The 19,295-nt window shown below is 43.3% G+C and overlaps 1 protein-coding gene across 20 annotated transcripts in view; it reads left to right on the top strand.

Annotated features, from left to right (window-relative positions):
* Mast4 (microtubule associated serine/threonine kinase family member 4) overlaps positions 1-19,295 on the top strand; it is a 604,035-nt gene that overhangs the window by 439,528 nt on the left and 145,212 nt on the right. Inside the window, exon 1 of one of the 20 annotated variants that reach the window (XM_031360613.1) lies at positions 7,559-7,729. The exons of the other annotated variants lie outside the window; for them this stretch is intronic. Within the exon in view, the coding sequence (XP_031216473.1) occupies positions 7,692-7,729 (38 nt within the window). The 5' untranslated portion in view covers positions 7,559-7,691. Of the gene's footprint in view, positions 1-7,558; positions 7,730-19,295 lie in introns of those variants that run through there. 20 annotated transcript variants of the gene reach the window in all.

Below are 19,295 nucleotides of genomic sequence, written 5' to 3'. Positions count from 1 at the left end.
GGTTTTTTCCCCCCTCAACTTGTTTGTTGAATTTACATTACGGGGTTGTTCCGAGCAGCAGGTACATGCAAGGATTTTTTTAAACTGTCAGAATTAACAAAATATATTGACTCTTGATGAACACTTGCCTGCCGAAACATCAGTAGTGTTCAGTGAGGGCTTTTTGTTTGTTTGATCGTGCATATATGAGAAAGGTAGAAAATGGACTTTTCTTCTGCCCACCCTGACATTCAGTGATTAAAGTTGTTGATAAGTTTGCACTAATCTCTTTTATTGAAAGTCCAGTTAAAACTGGGCAGTGGTGGCACACGCCTTTAATCCCAGCACTTGGGAGACAGAGGTGGGCGGATTTCGGAGTTCAAGGTCAGCCTGGTCTACAGAGTGAGTTCCAGGACAGCCAGGGCTACATAGAGAAACCCTGTCTGGAAAAAAAAACAAAAGAAAGTCCAGTTAAATTGACATCTGTATCTATGTGACTCAAAGCTGAAAGCCGCATATGTGCCTTCTGTGCAACATGCCAGGAGAACCTTGTAAACCAGAGCTGTGGAGCCCCAAGCACGCTCAGTGCAAAGGAGAGACTTGGATCCAGGGATCCAGGAGAGGCACCCTACACAAAAGGCAACAGTTGAGGACATTCTGAAAGATAACACTGCTATTTCGCAGAGAGCAGAGTGCCTTCCCAAAGGGAGTAGAAACGGTGTGAACAAAAGCTCAGTGGCTGTGGCCACAGAGAGGTCAGAGAAGACTACACACGCTGTTGGAGCAGAAAGAGCCAGACCGTAGATGGACATTGCTGGGCACGCTTATGTGTGCGTGCGTGCGCGCACACACACACACACACACACAAACAATGTAAAAAGGCAACGAGGAGGAGGCTGGGTCTGAATTTAGTATACTTGGGTTTAACTCTGGTCCCTGTGGTATTGGGCAAGTTCACTTTCTTGAACTTCAGCATCTCCATCTTTGAAATAGGGATAAGTAAGTTACTTATTGAATTAGTATGTGTGTAAGCTTCATTACTGTTTCCTTCCATTCTTACCAGGGCTCACCCTGCTGCGCTTGCATCTCTCATCAGCTCCAGCTTGGCTAATGCGTTCTTTATTTTCCTAATGCAATTACCGGTGAATAAAAACTCTGAATAAATCTTAGCTGTTGACATCACCACGGTCATTACAACATGAGGATGGGTAGTCAGCAGCGTGGCTGAGGAGAGCCAAGGGAGCCTATCCTTAATCCAGTGGGGAAAGGGGGTGACTAGTGGCTCTGGGGAGCTCTGACCGGGAAGCAGGGTGAGATCTCCACACCAGTGGACCATTAAACCATTGCATTAGTCTAGCTGAAGCTTTCTAGAAGTTAAGGATGTGATGTTGATAGGAGCCATGGAGCCATTGGCCTTGGACAAGCAAGGATTCCATGATGGCTCTGGAAAGTGTTTTTGGCTTGAGGGCCATCTGGGTGGTATTCAACAAACATGCAAATGTGGGGGGTGGGAGAAGGGAGGGGGGTGATGTATACCTGGAGTTGCTTCCTATATCCCCCCAGACAGTTAAAAACCACATTTGTGGAGTTTTGATTATGTTCAAAGGGCCACAGGGAATTCATTCCTACCTTCAGATCATGCTGAGGCAAGGGATACAGTAGTGAATAAGTCAGACAGTGTGCGTCAGCCTCACCAGTAAACAGATATCTAAAGAAGCCCATTGCCAAATTGAGGTCAGTGTTCCGACAGCTGTAAGCAAGAGCGTGGAAGAGAGAGTAACCTTGTGGGTGTGGAGTGGGGACTGCTTTAAATAAAGTGGCTAGGGAAGGTCTTTTGAAAAGGTAATATTTAAAGGGAGGCTGAAGACTGTGGGAAACATTTGGGGGCAACTGTCTGGGAACATCAAAGGCTCTTGAGGCAGGAAGGACAAAAAGAAAGTTCCCAGACAGGAAGTTGAATTTAGGTATAGGGCATCGACCTGGAAATCATCATTTATACCATGGGAGGTGTAGCTTAACTTAGTCTGGAAGAGAAATGGAGCATCATTGAAGGAATGGGTAGAGACGACTTTCAAGGGGGAAAGTCAACCTAAGAGTGAAGGGTTTCCTGAGAGAGCGCGTGCATGCGTGCCTGCATGTGTGCGTGTGTTGTCTCTGCCTTACACAGTGGGAAAGTCATCAGTGCTCACAGCATCAACAGTTGTCCAGTGATACTCTGAGTAGTCATTTGACCAGCAGGGATGGAGTGAAGTAAGGAAATGCAGATTGGGTGGTGACCACTTTCTGTGGGCAGCTAAATCCAGTGGTCGCGCATCATGGTACCAAGCCTTATATGTTCAGGCAGCAGAGGGAGCCTCGTTCCTGAATCACATCCCCTTACTCACTATTGCTCACTCCATGGCTGCTTCATCACCAGAATTGGCAAGGGCAGAAGTTTCCTTTACAAATCCTCCCTGGAAGTACAAGTTCCTCCCACAGCCTGTGAGCCGCCCCTCCCCTCCTCTCCCCTTCCCTCCGACCTTGCTGCTGGAGTTTCACTTTAAAGCCTTGACTCAGCTGGGTGTGGTAGCCTACACCTATAATATCTGCACTCAGGTGGAAGAGGCAGGAGGATTGCTGCAAGTTCAAGGCTAGTTTGGTTTACATGGCGAGTTTTAGGCTAGCCAGGGCTAAAGAGTGAGACCCTGTCCCCAAACATACATATGTAGCCCCAGATCTTAGTGGGCCTAATTCCCCTCACTGTCTGTTAGCTCCCTCCTGAGCCCTGGCACCAGGCCTTTTCTTAGCAGCTGGTTCCACAGGTGGCTGAAACCAGGCCCCACATGTTGCTCCTCCTTGCCTCTCCACGCCTGACCTGCAGGCTAGGCCCCTCCCTGAGTCCCTGAGCCATTTCCTCCCACTCCTGGCCTTGCCCAGGCCTGTTTCATAACTGCTTCCTTTCATCCTCCTGTCTTCATGTTCACCACTGTACCTTGCCTATTGCTGCAGGACTCACCCTGTCATCCTCTCATCCAGTCAGCTCCAGCTTGGCTAATGTGCCCTGAAGCTGCCTTGTAGAGTTCCCCCACCCTCACCCCACCACACCCTGCCCAGCCTTTTCCTGAATCCATCCAGGGAAAAGAGGGCTCAACTCCAAGACTCTGGCATATATGGCGTTTACTGCTGTCTGCTGAGAGCCTGGTTTTCTACATAGGACGGGGAGTTCTGACAGATTCTGCAGTTCCCCAGATCCCAGAACTCTGCAGTTCCCAGATTCCAGCAATCAGGAGAGGGAGGCAGGTGGACTTCTCAGAGTTCAAGGCCAGCCTGGCTCAGAAGAGGAGCTCAAAAATTGTTAGTGGTGCCCTGGAATGTTGAGGTGTATTGTGATGGGAAGAGGAGGCACAGAGAAATGTATAAAGTGAAAAAAGTAGGTTACAAAAAAACATGTATTGAAAATAAATGGGGGGGATGTGGAGCATTTGCTTTGGGGGGAAGGGCCAGGTCTTCATTCTTAACTGGACAATGTGTTATGCTTCTCTGGCTGGCTCTTTTAACATTCAGGGAACTGGGGCAGGGAAGTAGGATATGGGAAGATCAACAGTGGAATAGAATGTGTTAATCTTTTATGACTTTGCTTGGTTTTCTTTACAAATATATCTGGCATCAGGAGTTTAAATAGTATCTTTTTTTTAAAACTTATTTATTATTTATTTATTAAAGTGCACTGTAGCTGTCTTCAGATGCACCAAAAGAGGGTGTCAGACCTCATTATGAGTGGTGGTGAGCCACCACGTGGTTCCTGGGATTTGAACTGATGACCTTTGGAAGAACAATCGGTGCTTTTACCCGCTGAGCCATCTCACCAGCCCCTAAATCATATCTTTTAAAGCAAGGGAGTCAGGCTTTGCGATAGAGCCTAAAAAGCTGATAGATACTGGTATCAAGAAGTCCTTTGTCCCTATGGGTAGATGGTCCGTAGAGGAAGAAGGCTTGGAGTTGGGCTGGAGCTGTATAACTCTGTGGGGACTCTTCAGTGTATATTGGTTAGAAGAAAAGTAGCTAGCTCTTCCCGTGGGAAGATTCCGATTGGACCCTCCTCAGCATGGTCCAGTACATACCCAACTGTAGTGTGAGCACACACAAAGGTATTTTATTTTAACCTGACTTATCTTCACTAGATGTCATCTAGTCATTTGAGTGTGACATCATGGTAACTGAATAATCGCTGTGAAAGTTGAGGAGAGCTAAGATATTTAAAAAAGGGCCTGGGGCCACAGGGATGAAAGTGGATGACTGGTGTACATAACCTCGTCTATTGGAAGCCATCACTCTCTGTGAGTTGAAGCTGGCTATATATTAATAGTCACAAATATGTTTTTCATGACACATGGGTACATTTTGTAACTAGAGAAATCTCTAAATAAAAGTTCACATGGGCTGTTAATTTTTGTAGTTCCGATACTTTCTGTTTTCTTTTCCCTCTATCTGCCTAGAAATTAGGGAGTTCCATCCAGAACTTGGCTGTAAATTTTTAAAATGTTGACATTAAGCTTTGTTAGAATAGCAGGACCTGAGGGAGTTTGAGCTACTGGCCATGCTTATTAGAGAAGGTAATTACACTGATATCAGACTGAACAGTCATATTGTTTTGTCTTAAAGAAAAAAAAAGGGAACTTAGTGTAGGCTTTAGGCTTTGGTCAGTACTTGAAGGTAAAATGAATTGCTAAGAATAGGCAATTGCTAATGTTTATCTCCTTTCTTAAGCATCCTGATGGTTGCTTTATTATAAAACACTGGGCAATTTTCTATTCTGCTCCTATTTGTGTCTTCAATTTATCAGTGACCCTGGTTTTATTAGGGTAGTGTCTTTTATCCACTATAATGGCATGCAGAATGCAGATCTCAACATAAACATCCCAGCCTCCTCAGAGCTGAGAACCAGCTCTCTAGGACTCTGGGAAGTTTCTAACCTGACATGGAAGTTCATATTGCAAGCGTCTTTTAGAATAATGAGTTCGGTTCCCAGCACATTGCCTGGGTGGAGAGAACCACCTGATGGATTGGATTTGTCATCTTGCTGAGATCACACCCTATGGTCATGGGCTTAGAGGGAAGAAAACTGAACTCAGCAGGCCCATTTTTCACCATGAGTGTTGTAGCTGCTTGTTTGGCCATGCTTCATTCTAATTTTAAATGTTACAGCACATGTATACGCCTCAGGACTGACTGTGTCACCTCCTTAAGAGTCACCTTTGGAGGATTACCTACACACTGCCTAGCTTCTTGGCTGTTAAATCTGAAGGAAGTCGCTGCCCCTGTAGCTTACCTAAAAACATATGTGCCCCAGTCACATACAACATGTGTGTCTCATGGAATGCAGTATGCTAGATGTCTCCACCTTGGAAATTACAGTTATTAAATGTTTTCTTTTACAGATTCATGGAGGGCTGGGGTAAAAAGAGTATGTCTGTCATGGGAAAAGCTACCAACTGAATAAAGCTCTCTAGGAAATGCCAAATGAACCCTTTGTACTGTAAAACAATAGCCATTAAGTGGCTATTATGTAATGTTGTTTCCGAAGTCTGAGTTTGAGGGCTTGTTGATCTTGGACCCGGAGAAAGAATTCCTGTAAAAGTATTCTTTTTACTTGGCTAAACTCTAGACTTTGGATGCAAAAATCAAAAGCATTTTCTAAATAGGTTACCTGAATCAAACATCAAGCCCCTTACTTAATGGTAAATGGAGTCAGTTTGATTTTTGCATGGAAGGATCAAAGTGCTTTACCTACTACCCTTTATCCCTGTGCCTATCCACATAATCAGAGAATTCATTCACCCCAGACTAGGTTTGCTGTATCGCTCTAGAGGGCAGGCAGGTGGCCAGTCATCTGCATGTCACCTGCCTTGGCAAACTGAATAAATGGTTCAATTTACATTTCCCAGACTTGGCAGTTCCCTGAATGGGAGCTAGCTCATTGTCTCTGGGTGGCCAGAGCAGCAGATGGGCAAGTAGGGAAGTCTGGACTGCTTTGGATAGAAGTTCTTATGATAGATTCTGTGAAAGAAGCTGGAGTGCTTATGAATCATAATCCTCTGTGTGTTTTGGGGCTTCCTGTGTGTAGTCAGATGTTTAGGTCATGGCTATAGAATGCGCCGGTTGCAGTATTTTTACTGTGTAGCATTACTTCTCAATACATGTAAGTGGGGTAAATTAGCCTTAGAAATCAAGGTGGTTTTTTTTTTGTCCCAGTAATATTTTTTATTAGATATTTTCTTTATTTACATGTCATATGATAGCTCCTTTCCCAGTTTCCCCTCTGAAAAAAAGAAAAAAACAACAACAAAAAGGAAAACAACAACAACAAAAAAAAACCCTGTTCCTTCCCTCTGCTCACCAACCCACCCTCTCCCACTTCCTGGCCCTGGCGTTCCCCTACACTGGGGCATAGAACCTTCACAGGGCCAAGGGCCTCTCCTCCCACTGATGACCGACTTGGCCATCCTCTGCTATACATATGCTGCTGGAGCCATCAGTCCCACCATGTGTACTCCTTGGTTAGAGGTTGAGTCCCTGGGAGCTCTGAGGGTACTAGTTAGTTCATATTGTTGTTCCTCCTAAGGGGCTGCAAACCCTTCAGCTCCTTCATTGGGGACCCTGTGCTCAGTCCAATGGATGGCTGTGAACCTCTACTTCTGTATTTGTCAGGTACTGTCAGAAATCAAGGATTTTTAAGCTGAGAAAACAGTGTTGCTTTTCTCTAAAATAATAATAATAATAATAACTAATTGATTAAGTATGTGGACATACATGAATTATGCAAGTATATGGTGTGTGTGTGTGCGTGTGTGTGTGTGCCTGAGCCTGCCAGTGTGCATTTGTGAATGGAGATATCAGAGGACAGCTTGCAGGAGTTCCTTCTCTCCTAACATGAGTGTCCCAGGGACTGAACACAGATCTACAGTGCTTTTACACACTAAGTCGTCTCACCAGCCCTGTGGTGCTTTCTTAGTAAGGTTGGAGACCTGCTTCCCTGTGCCCGTTTTTTTCGACCTGATGACTTTGACTGTAACTCCTACTGGACAGGCTTTCTGCTTCTTTGTGAAGACTGCTTAGTACGTGATGCCTTCTTACGGGAGCTCTCTATGAGCAGTTTGGGAAATTCTTCCTTAGATATTAGTCTACTATTCCAAATCACAGTTGGGTTAAACTGTGGGTTACTATACAAGTATTTAACTTATTACACAGTATTGTGACACCACATCTCCCCTCCTATCTCCCCCCCCCACCCCACCCCGCACACACACATCTCTCGGATCTATGCAGATTAGCCAGTCGGTACCCAGGTTGGGAATCCATGAGGGAACATAGTTCTGACTCTTGGCACCAAGAGACGTTTAGAAGTATTGAATCTAAGCCAGAGTAAATATATGTGCCCTTTGCACTTTCTTTCAGTTAGCAGAAATCACTTCTGAACACTTACTTTGGCATTAAGGAAGCTCGTCATGACCCATTGTTCCAGCGAGCTTGGAGCCCTGTTGTAAGCCAGTCTTTTAGTTCCCTTGTGAGTGACATGCTCAGCTGGGCGCTGAAGAAACAGCTCTACTTTGCAAAACCTTCTGTTCTTATAGGTGTGTCCAGCAGGCAGTGGCTTGTAGCTGTTCCTTCAGCCACTTCACAGGTTTGGTTTCAAATCTATTTAATAGAGAAACTAATATGGTTGGAGGGTATTCATGGCCCAGCATGTATGGACTTCGTGGGGAAGTCCCAGGTGTGTATGCATCTTAAACGATAAGTTAAAGCCATTAGACTAAAGTGCTTTTGGATTTGCTGTTGCTTTGTTCTATTTGTCTCCTAGTCACAGATGAGGTTTTAAAGACAGTAGGAATTGCATCAAGGGGGGTGGGAGCTCCAATCCTAAGGCTAGGTAACTCCTTGTGCCGATTTACAAGCTCTAAAGAGAAGCCAAATGTTTATAAACTGAGCCAGAAGACTGAGAAGCCAAGCTCGGAGGAGTTACCTCGGAAACATGGGAAGTTAATTACAGTTAAAAATACTTAGAGGGGATGACTTATGAGTCACAGATCTGTGTGTGACCCTTTTACTGCTCTGGGAGATTGCAGATGAACCTGAATCACCCTCTGAAACCTGATAACCTAATAACCTGATTGCACTGTTTGACTTCTGTGGATGGGGTCCAGAGCTGGCCACATTGCGACAATTTTTTTTTTCCATTTCTGTCCCCAGTACTCATCCAGTGCCTTCTACAGGACCAGGGCTATGATAACCATCTGCGAAATAAAGATAATGTGTGGCATGGTCCTTTTAATTAAGTAGCCCAGTTCAGATATAAAGAAATGTTGGCAAATAATTACAGTAGCATACAGTAACCAGTAGATGAGACCTACCAGCCTCAGAGGGGGGTGGGGGGGTGGGGGGGAGAGTATTTGCTGTGGGAATCTGATATGAGTTGTACTAAATCCTCACAATGGTGCTGTAAAAGTGACATTATTATAGCGGTGATATGTATGACAAGTGGAGGCTCAGAGAAAGGCAGCGGTCCCCAAGTCTTCGCCAGAATTACATAGTGAGTCCAGATGGGAACTTTGCTACCCCAATTCCTGTGGAAGTGGGCTCCAGCAGTAGTCTCATTAAGTGAAAGTAATGTTTGTAAAGCAAGGCTATAGTGTGTTAATTTTACAGATTGAGCAGCCTCTTGGCAATTCAGGGGAGATTGGTGGAGCAGAGAGCACCGATAATTTTGATCTTTGCTATAGAAATGCCACCTGCTGTCTGAGGGGCCAGAGTGAAAAATAGAAGTAGGTTTTACTTTGTTTTAAAATTGCCACCTGCTGCTTCTCTTTCCCATTAGTGGAAATTGTATATGTACGCTCCTGTAATTTCCTCATCTTAAAGCATCACAGTTTATAATGGTGTCTGAGTGGGCTTGTACATTTCAAGTGAAGCTCTGCTTAGGATAGAGCTCTGAACAGCTGCTATTTTACAGCCTTTTGAATGAGGAACACCCCACTGCAGCCAGGCTTATTTTCCTGAGATTTGCCTCTATTATAGAGGCCTGTGCATTCACTTGAGCGTGGGCGTTTTATGCACGGATCTGAAATCTGTGCTGATGCGAGGGGGCATGTAGTGCACAGCCTAGAACAGACGAAGTTCTTGCATCCTATTTGGCAGTACCAGGAGAATACCAGGAAGGGGGAAAAAGTCTTTTAGGAGGTTTTTAGAAATGAATTCTCTGGAGGTTTCTTTTCTTTTTAAAAATACAGTGATTTCATTTGAGTGTAGTAAGCTAATTTCTTAAGAGGGCCACTCACTTAAATCCATCTTTTCCTCTGAGAAAATCACTAAGATCTAAGGATTGACTGCTCTGAAATATATAAAACAACGCTATCAGAATAAACTATAAATAGTCTACAATATGAAGAAGACACAAATACTGTGTCCAGGATTCTCTAAACCAACAGGAACCCTTTCCTGGCTGCCTCTCAGGTTCCTGTGGTAGAACATTTGAGCCCTTTCTAAGGAATTACTGCCCCTTTCTAAAGACTGTAGAAGATAAGTCTTCCTTTGGGATACTTTTTAACTGATCAAGGTGCTTTCATGATTACTGACCCAAGTCCCAGACTGCTTCTGTGGCTTCCCCTAAGGGGCTACTGCTAGAACTTATTTACTGTAGAGAAAGAAAGTCCAGACCACAAAGTGGGTTTCATTTTGTTCTGAAATCATGTTGATAAGTAGGTACTTTAGAGATGGCCAAGTTTACTCTTTACATGTGGTGTCACTCTAAGTTTTAACAATTAACTGACATGTCACTAATTCCGAAAGGAGTATATAGAATGTTTCTGTTACCTCTAGTTTTAAATATTTCAGTGGTGTGATCATGTTAATATAAAATCAGAGTGAGATTTTTTTTGTCCCTGTATCCCTTTTTTCAATGAAGACCTTTTATTTTTTAATCTTTTTAAATTCATTTAGTGAGCATAGGTATGAGGGTGTCAGATACCTTGGAGCTGGAGTTACAGATAGTTATGAGCTGTCATGTGGGTGCTGGGAATTGAACCTGGATCCTCTGGAAAAGCAACCAGGGCTCCTACCAACTGAGCCACCTCTCCAGCTTCTTATTTTATTTTATTTTATTTTTTATTAAACTTTTATTTTCTCAGCCAGGTGCTTTGGTTCTTGCCTATAACCCAGCACCAAGGGCTAAAGCAGAATTACAAGACTGTGGCCAGCCTGGGCTAGATAGTCAGTTCCAGGACATCCTGGGGTAGGCTTCGACTTGAAGTCGAAGCAGTAACCAGTTTCTCTCTCTGAAAGAGTTTACTTCTCCTCAGAATCTCATCCAGGGTACTCTTCTACATTTATCATCCATTTTAAAGTTAATTCTCATAGGAAAATATGGTTGCTGTTGTATGGTTGCTAATGTCAAGTGAAGTAGCAGGAATATGCATAATAGTGAGATATTTTTAAACACATAAGCTTATGGATTTATGTTGTTCTTGTTAGAATGTATTAGTCCCTTTTATGCTACATAGACGAAGTTTCTAGAAGCCTACAGATAACCAATTTGGCAAGTGGAAAATAGTTAAAAGTGATTTGAAGTTGGTTTTGGGGATGAAATTTTACTTACATTGTGTATATGTGTGTGTGTGTGTGTGTGTGAGAGAGAGAGAGAGAGAGAGACAATGGGTGTTGGTAAGTTCTGAGGCCTAGAAGAAGGTCTGGAGTTTCTGTGATAGGGAAGAATGAAGAAAACATGCATCTTACAAAGGGAGAACTTGGGGTGCCTTATTTGTTTTATAAGCAGCCAAGTCTTTCCAATATCGTACTGTATCTGAAGTCAGGGAAGCTTATATAGCACTTAAGCATTAACCTGACATCTGCACTTGAGAAAGAATGGGGCAGATAAAATGGCCCTAAAGAGGAAAATTACCCGCCCTGCTCCCAAAGCCAATGCTCAGATAAAACTACTGTTAAAAACTATGCAGGTTTGCTTTTTCTCTGTGACTTCTCTGCATAAATGAATACACATGTCACAGAGCAAATAAATATCGTATTCTACCTCCTGTTTTATTATCTGCTTTTCTCCTTTGAGATTCTTTTAAAACACTCATATTTACAGTAGTTAGATTTATAGAAGAGTCTAGAAATATCTGTAGTATACAAGAAAGTCTGTGAGAGCCAGGCTTGGTGGTCGTTGGTATAATCCACTGAGAGACTGAAGAAGCATGAGGTTCACAAGTTCGTTTCTTGTGTGGGCCGCAAGTTCAAAGCCAGCTTGATTGACTGAGTGAGTCCTTATTATGTCAAATTAAAAGTCAAAATATGGCCAAGGGGAAAGCTTGTTGGTACTGCTGACCTGCTGTGTGCAAAATCCTAGGTTCAACCCCAAGTACTGAAAACCCAAACTAAACCTAACCAGACCAAAGCAGGGGATCTAGAAAAGGGAGGAAGGGAATTAGGAAGGAAGAGAAAGAGGGATGGGGAGGGGGAAGATGGTAGGAGTCCTGGGGCTGTCCACAGCCCCTATCTTGGTATCTAGCTGTGCCGAGCAAGAGCAATCCAGGATGCTATCTGTCACCTCACATCTTAGGTCCTACTCTTTTGTTTCTTGCACTTGAGTCTCATGCAACACTCTCCTAGGATCCCTAATGCTAAATCCAATCCCCACCACCACCTCCCCACCACCACCTCCCCACCACTGGCATAAATGTCAGATTTCAAGATCTCGACTTTATCCCTTATGCATGTTAGCAGGCTTGCCAGGTGGCAGGCCAATTAGTATATTTTTGTAAGGTGCAAAAATGTCTTTTCTTCCTGGGGGGTGGGGGGGAAGACAATGAGTCTATCTGCTCCACGTATTCCTTTCCCCCCCATCCTTTGTGAGAAAAAAATCGTCATTTAATTTTCAGAAATAAATTATGCAACTGCAAATGATATTTTCTAGTTTTTTTTTTTTTTTTTGAGGAGAGTAATTTTTACCATGGAAACTTCTCTTGAACTAGTAAATCCATGTTATATTTTAAAATTTATGGGCATTAAGTTCATGCACGGAATTACTTTTTTTTTTTTAATTTGAGAATATTGCATTTTATGTTAAAAATGAGTCTGCCAAGAAGATCGAGTTGACACCCTCTCCCACTGTAAGATGAGAAAATTAATGTTTAGCTAGCAAAGCAAGTGACAAAGACAGACTTGAACCTTGCCTTCTGGCTTCAAATAGCACAACCAAGGTGAAAAGAGAATCTTTAATCTCTCAAGGCATGGGGGTGGGGGTGGGGTTAGGGTTCACTCGTGGTTACTGCCTGTTTGTTTTCCCTTGGATTCCAGGCAGTAAACTGTGGAGCTCACAGTTTCTCTTTGCATTTAAGTGGCAGTAAAGAGCAATGGGCAGTGCTTGTCGAGTTCCTCAGCCTTGTCTCCGGTCTGTCACAGAGTCCGAAGAGCAATGGCCAGCCACATCCCGTTCTTACTCCGTTACTTAATTCATTCCATGAGACATGTGAAGATCAGTGGGATTGTTTTGCAATACTTTAGAGAATGTTAAAGCTCCAAGGTGCTGACCACATTTTAGGTTTGCCATAATCTGCTGCAGGACGGCCAAGTGTTTGATGCCTTTCCCGTATAATATGAGAGTTTAGTAGCAAACGTTCCAGAAACCCGGGAGAAGTTTTTACCTGCTACCCGGTTCCTCTGCATTTTCTTTTCCTGCTTTTCTTTTCTTTTGCAATTACCTAGAGTGTGTACACGCACACATTGCCTACATTCACACGGGCACGTGTGGCATGAGACGGACGTGGAGGTCGGAGGACAGTGTACAGGAGTCACTTCGCTCCTTCTATCACGTGGGTTCCAGTGACTGAACTCAGTTTGTCAGGTTCTGCTGCTAGCCGCTTTGTCTGCCGAGCCATCCCACCAAGGAGTATGAGCACTCTGTGTCCTTTGATGATAGGTGGGCTTTGCTTGAGGGATGTGAGCTGGGAAGGAAGGGTTTGGGATTGCTCTCCTTTTCACTCAGCAGACCCCTCTTCATCTGCATTCAGCCCAAGAGTTTCCGGCTCTTAGGGTAGAAAGCCGTGGGTTCGGACAGACCCCTGTTGGAACCTGGATCTACATCATCTTAGGCATGGGACCTTGGCAGGCCACCTCACCTCTGAGGAAAACAGCATTTTTTCTGGGCCTTAGATAAAACAGATTTGTAAAGCCTCTAGGCAGGAGTGGGCAAGCTCCAGCTTGCGTGCCCGTTGTGGTTTGTAGATCGCTTCATTAGAGTGCAGCTTCAGTCATTTGCGTAGGGGTGTGGTTGCTTGGCCTATAGAGCAGCATTGAACGTCTCTCCTGCAGACTCTGGAAACACTTAGTGTGGACCTCCCCTGAAATCTTAGCCTACCATTCATCTAGAGGATGCCTTGCAGATTTATACACTCAGTAGGCGAGCGTGTCTCCTCTTCCCATCCTCTGCAGTGGGTTCCATTTTCTTTAGTCAGAAGAAAGAAAGCTGAGGCAGGGCCTTCTCCAGAGACCTTCCTAGAACTCCAGCATCTTTCTGGATTAGAGCCGGAGCCAGAACCACTGCACAGGACAGAGCTTGTCAGAGGAGGCTTCTCCATGGCTCCCTACATTACTAGTAGCGTGTGTTGACTTGAACTGGGTGCCATGCTTGCTATAGGAGTAGAGGTTTTGCTAATCCAGGTTTAAGTGCAGGCAGGTAGTGTAGATTGCAACATGTCCAATTTAGTTGAAATTATTTCTCTTTATAGATGACTTAGTGTGTCTAATCTCCCTTTCTTCAAGGGTTTTTAAGCCCACTCCCTAAACACTGAGATGTCTCCATTTGTAAACACACTATAGTCCTTAGAAGTGAAGGAGGCCATGTTTCACAAGACTTTGTGTGGTGGTGTAACAATGACCTCCTGAGGTGACTCCTAGACATTTAAAAGGAAACATTCTCAAAGGAACACTAAGGGGTTTTCCTGTGCTTATTTTGTTTTGCCTTTTAAGCAAAATGAAACTCGGAATTCCTCAGGAGATTTAATTAGGGACACTCTTGTGTCTAGTAGAAAACCAAGACTGGGAACAGAGTGTGGTAGAATGTGCTTGAAGAGAGTTTGTGATTGCTGATAACCTCCCCTATGAAGCACTGGAAAGATGAGCAACTTCGAACTATTTAGGGTAGTTATACTTTTGGGAGGGGGTAGGGTGGGGTTTGGAATAGCTGCTGAGGCTGCTCAGTAGATAGAAGGTCTTGGCACAAAAGCCCAGCCACCTGAGTTTAATCCTGGGAAACCACATAAAGGTGGTAAGAGAAAGCTGTCTGTCTTCACAGCATTGTTCTCCAGCCTCCATACACATGCTGTGACACACACACACCCTACACATGTACCACACATACACATACACACACACACACACACACACACATACACACACACTAATAGTAATAATAATAATTTTATTTTTAAGGATTTAGAGGACATTTTGGAAGTACAGCTCCCTAGTCAACCAGTGTAGACTCCTGTTGAGTTCCATGCTAGTAAGAGAGCCTATTTCAAACTACAAAAAAAAGTTGACTGCACCATAGTAATGACACCTGAGGTCTTCTGGCCTTCATATGCACCCTCACATATGAGTGTACACACACACACACACACACACACACACACACACACACACACATATACACACATATACACATACACACATATACATACACACACTCACACACCCACACACATACACATACATACACCAACTCACACATACACGCACACACAAAAAGGAACAATGAATTTTCAGAAACAAAACATACCCTAGGGAGAGCTTATAGAGGCAAGATGATCATTTGTAACCTGCACTGTGATATACAACTACAACCCCAGCACTCAGAGGCAGAGGCAGGTGGATTTTGACTAGTTTAAGACCAATAGTGAGTTCCAGGCCAGACGTAGTCCCAAAGTGAGACCTATCTGAAACCAAAACAAAAAAAACAAGAAAAAGAAAGAAAGAAAAAAAAGAAGAGAAAGGAAAGGGATTTGTAGGAGTGTGTTCTCTTCTTCCACCATGTAGGTCCCAGGGCTCCCACAGGACATCATGCTTGGAAGCAAGTGCTTTTACCACAGAGCCATCTCCCTGATCTCTGTTCAGGATTTTAACATGAACCTGGGCTTTAAAATACTCTGACGGTGTGATGAGACCATGACCTTATTCTGCCAAGTCTCCCCCACCCACCATTGTTACTGCCTTCCAACACCATATCACAGAGTACCTGTGCCTCTGGGAGATCCATTCCCTGTTAGCATTTATCCCTTCACATTTCAATGGTGCATATGTTTATCTGCACTTTCATCTGATCATGAGTGTCTTGAGGCACCGTCCTCATGCCAGCGAAACGCCTGGCACGTAATAGACACTTAATAAAGCTTTATTGACTGAAAGCACTCCTCAGTGAACATTCTCAGGCATTGCTTTTTTTCTGTCTTTGGGCTTTTTCCTTAGGATAAATTCCCAGAATAGAGATTTCTAGGCCAAAGTGACGTTGAACATGTTTATGAATCTTAATACTTAACGCCAAGGAGTTTTTATGTCTACTTGAGGTGCTTCCAAGTTTGTGATTCTCATCTTGCAGTGATAACACTATTGCTAGGTTAGCAGTCTGGTGTTCCATATTTTCTCAAGGAAAAAGTGACAGTGGGTCTGTTGTCGCCAAATTCGGGTCTGGAATAAGCATTGCATATGCTTTAGGATGAAGCCCATCTATAAAATGTAAATTCCCACTAGAGAACTTGAGACAGAGAGGGACTTGAGACAGAGAGGGAAGTGGTTAGCAAAGGCTAGGTATCGGATAAAGGACATTGTTTTAGGGACCAACTCCCCCTGGGACTTTCATTGCTGCTCTGAACTTTCTTGAACTGCCACAAATATTTCAGTAAAGCAATCGCAAATGTAATTTTTTTTAATTTGCTTTTCTCCCTCAACACATTTAATGTTCAAATATGAGACATTACTAAATGCAAATTGCTGTTAATGCCCATTCCAAGGTCTGCTTTTATCAAAGTTTGGAGCTGTTTGTCTAATGTATGATGCATTTCTATCTTCAATTGATCTGATTTTTGTGTGTGAAATAGGATCTAGCCCCCCATGCTGAGACCTTGGGAAACACTTAGCTTCTCCCCCACCTCTGCCCCCCCCCCCGCTGGTTTGATATTTTCACTTCCCTCATCTCTTAGTATTTGGCAGCCTCATAAATTACTCATGATAAATAGTTGTAGCCATCTTTGGTGCAAGTGTGTTTTTGAGAAACACAGTTACTCAAATGATATAAGGCATCAGATAGTGTTGGTGGGATCTAAACAGAACAGAGCGAAAGACCGGTTGTGTTAAAACTGCACACTGGAGGCTTACAATCATAATAGATTAAAAGGCTCAGCATATATTCTGAAGAATTATGACATACAGTTGCCTTAAGTTCCATATTCCATCATGTGCAGTAGTCTCTGCCTGCTGCGTCAATCCACTCTCAAGGTTAAAAACTTAACGTTTCTGGAGAGATAAGTTTGCAAGTGCTTGTCCACACTAGACTTTGTTGTAGCTTTCAGATATTTTTTTCTCCGTTTGGAAAACTCAACCCTGTGGGTCATAACCTAGTAAAGTATGTTGAGGAAACTCCTTAAGAAGTCTGATAGTGTCTCTCAACCTCTTAGCTTCTTGTCTTTACTTTTATCTCTTACTCCCTCTTTCCCCCTCCCTTCCTCCTCTGTCCCTGTCCACGTGGCCATGGCTGGCCTCTGCTTTTCTATCCTCCCTCCCCTCCCTTCTAAAGTAAAATGCCTTAAGACCAAAAAAAAAAAAAAAAAAAAAAAAAAAAAAAAGAAGTCAGATAGTAACATATTAATACATGCCCAAATGTTGGGTGCCCCACACTGTCAGTTATCTGGATTCTGTGAGCTATGAAATCAGTGTTTCTGTTTCTGTCCCTTGAGGACCTTAAAGACCCACGTGTAGCTGCTAGAGACTCAAAATGAGGACACCTCTCTGTAGATTCTGCATTTCTATTACCCAGACATGGCTAAGTGTCTCCTTGGTGTGTGTTACAAGGAAGGGATTGTAAGACCAGGAATAGATCCTCCTAATCTAGCCTTCTTGTAACTCATCTGAGAGACTGGGTTATTTACAAACATATGGGAGTTAGGGCAGATGCTGGGTCATGGGACTGTGCTATCTGGGTGTCAGGACAGTTTGGGAAAGGTCTGTGCCCCAAGATGCTTGATGCTCTGCACTCATTTGGTTTTGCTTTTCTGGTCCCTGCTTATCTTGGTGTTGAACATATTCACCTTGTTTATCTGGGCTTCAGAACTGCTTCCATCTTGCAAAAGAGAAGCCCCAAACTTACTGAAAATCCCTTCTTATTACCTAGCACCCTGAGAGGCACCTGAGAGGGCACCAGTAATACCCTGGCAACATCTTCCTTTTCTGCATCTTTGGGTTTGCTTCTTCCAGTACTTCATGGAAATGGAGTCATTCAGCATCTGTCTTTTGATGGCTGACATTTCTTCTTACCTCAGGGTTCACTCACATTGTAGCATGTGTCAGAGAACCTTTTAAAGGTTCATACTATTCCATTGCATGTATATAGGTCACAGCTCGCTTCCTTAGTACCCCTGCATTTGAGGAGTTGGGTTTGTTCCACCTTTGCCTGTGATGAAAACTGTTCTGCTGTGAACGTGAGTGTGTAAATAGCTCTGCAAGAGTCTGTCTTCATTGTTTGGGGGTGTATACCTAGGAGGTAAATTGTTGGAGCATATGAAGGTTCTGTCTGCGACTCTTAAGAATCTCTGTGCTGTTTTCTACCAAAGCCGTTTACATTTCTGCCAACAGTACACAAGGGTTCCCTCTTCTCCAAATCACCACCAGCATCTATTATTCATTTGCTTTCATTTCTTATTTTTGAGACAGGGTTTCTCTGTATAGCCCTGGCTGTCCTGGAACTTGCTCCTTATACCAGACTGGCCTGAACTCAGAAATCCACTTGCTTATGCCTCTTGAGTACTAGGTTTAAAAGCATAAGCCACTATCACCCAGCTACTTTCTTTTCTTTTTCTCTTCTCTTCTCTTCTCTTCTCTTCTCTTCTCTTCTCTTCTCTTCTCTTCTCTTCTCTTCTCTTCTCTTCTCTCCTCTCCTCTCCTCTCCTCTCCTCTCCTCTTCTCCTCTCCTTCCTTCGCTTTCTCTCTCTCTCTCTCTCTCTCTCTCTTTCTTTCTTTCTTTCTAATGGTAGCCATTATTATTGACTAAAAAAATTCATTCAAGATTTTTAATTTTCATTTGAACGTGTTTTCCAATTTAGCTCAAAAAGACTTTTGAGTAGATTTTCTAGGAAGGATTACGGAATCTTAGAATATTACTCAGTGACATTCCATTACTGTTTTGAGATAGTTGGGACTAATTCTCTTTGATTAAAAACAAATAAGTGAACTGGGTTTATGTTTCTTGGATTTTACTTCCGTGGTGCAGGTGTCAGTACCAAAACTTGTTTGGGGAACCTTGAAAGAAGGTGGTTCCTGTTGCACACATGCCAGTGAGAGGCAGCGAGTAGCTGTGGCGGGGTGTGTTGGAGAGCCTGGTGCCTCTCTGGGTCCCAGAATACACTTCTGCTTCATCGTTTTCAGAGTAATACTTTTTAAGAGATTTATTTATCTTTGTTTTGCATGCATGTCTGAGCACCTACATGTATATATGTTCAGCAACTGTGGGCCTGATGCCTATGGAGATCAGAAGAGGTCATTGGCTCCCCCTAGAACTGGAATTTTAGGTGGTTGTGAGTTGTCCGATGTGGGTGCTAGAAACTGACTCCAGCTCCTCTGCAAGAGCAGCAAGTGGTCTTGACCATTGAGGCATTTCTGCGGCATCTCAGAGTAATATTTTTAAATGCATAAAATAAAACATGTTAGCAGGAAACCAGACATTTTTAAAGCAGGTGAACCAGACATTTTAACCATATCAAATGTTCTTTAGAAGCATCCAGGTGAGAATCCAGAGGCCGATCTGAGAGCGACCATCCCTTTGAATGATGTTGAATGGACATGATTTTCCATGTATCTGTATCAGCCAAAGCATATGAAAACATACATGACTTATCTTGGTGACGAGCATACTACAACCAACGTAGGTGACATGCAAGCATTTGTAGTGGAAGAAATGTCATGATTCCGTTAGTTACATTTTGGTTAGTAGCAATATAGTTATTAATTTGTTTGATTTCCGTTCCTTTGTTTTTGTTCAACCAGTCTAAGTTCATGGACTCGGTGAATTCTATTACAATGCC

This window comes from Mastomys coucha, unplaced genomic scaffold (assembly GCF_008632895.1).
Source record: "Mastomys coucha isolate ucsf_1 unplaced genomic scaffold, UCSF_Mcou_1 pScaffold8, whole genome shotgun sequence".
Lineage (NCBI taxonomy): Eukaryota > Metazoa > Chordata > Mammalia > Rodentia > Muridae > Mastomys > Mastomys coucha.
The sequence above is the reverse complement of the archived record's forward strand: the minus strand, read 5'-3'. Positions and strand labels throughout refer to the sequence as shown.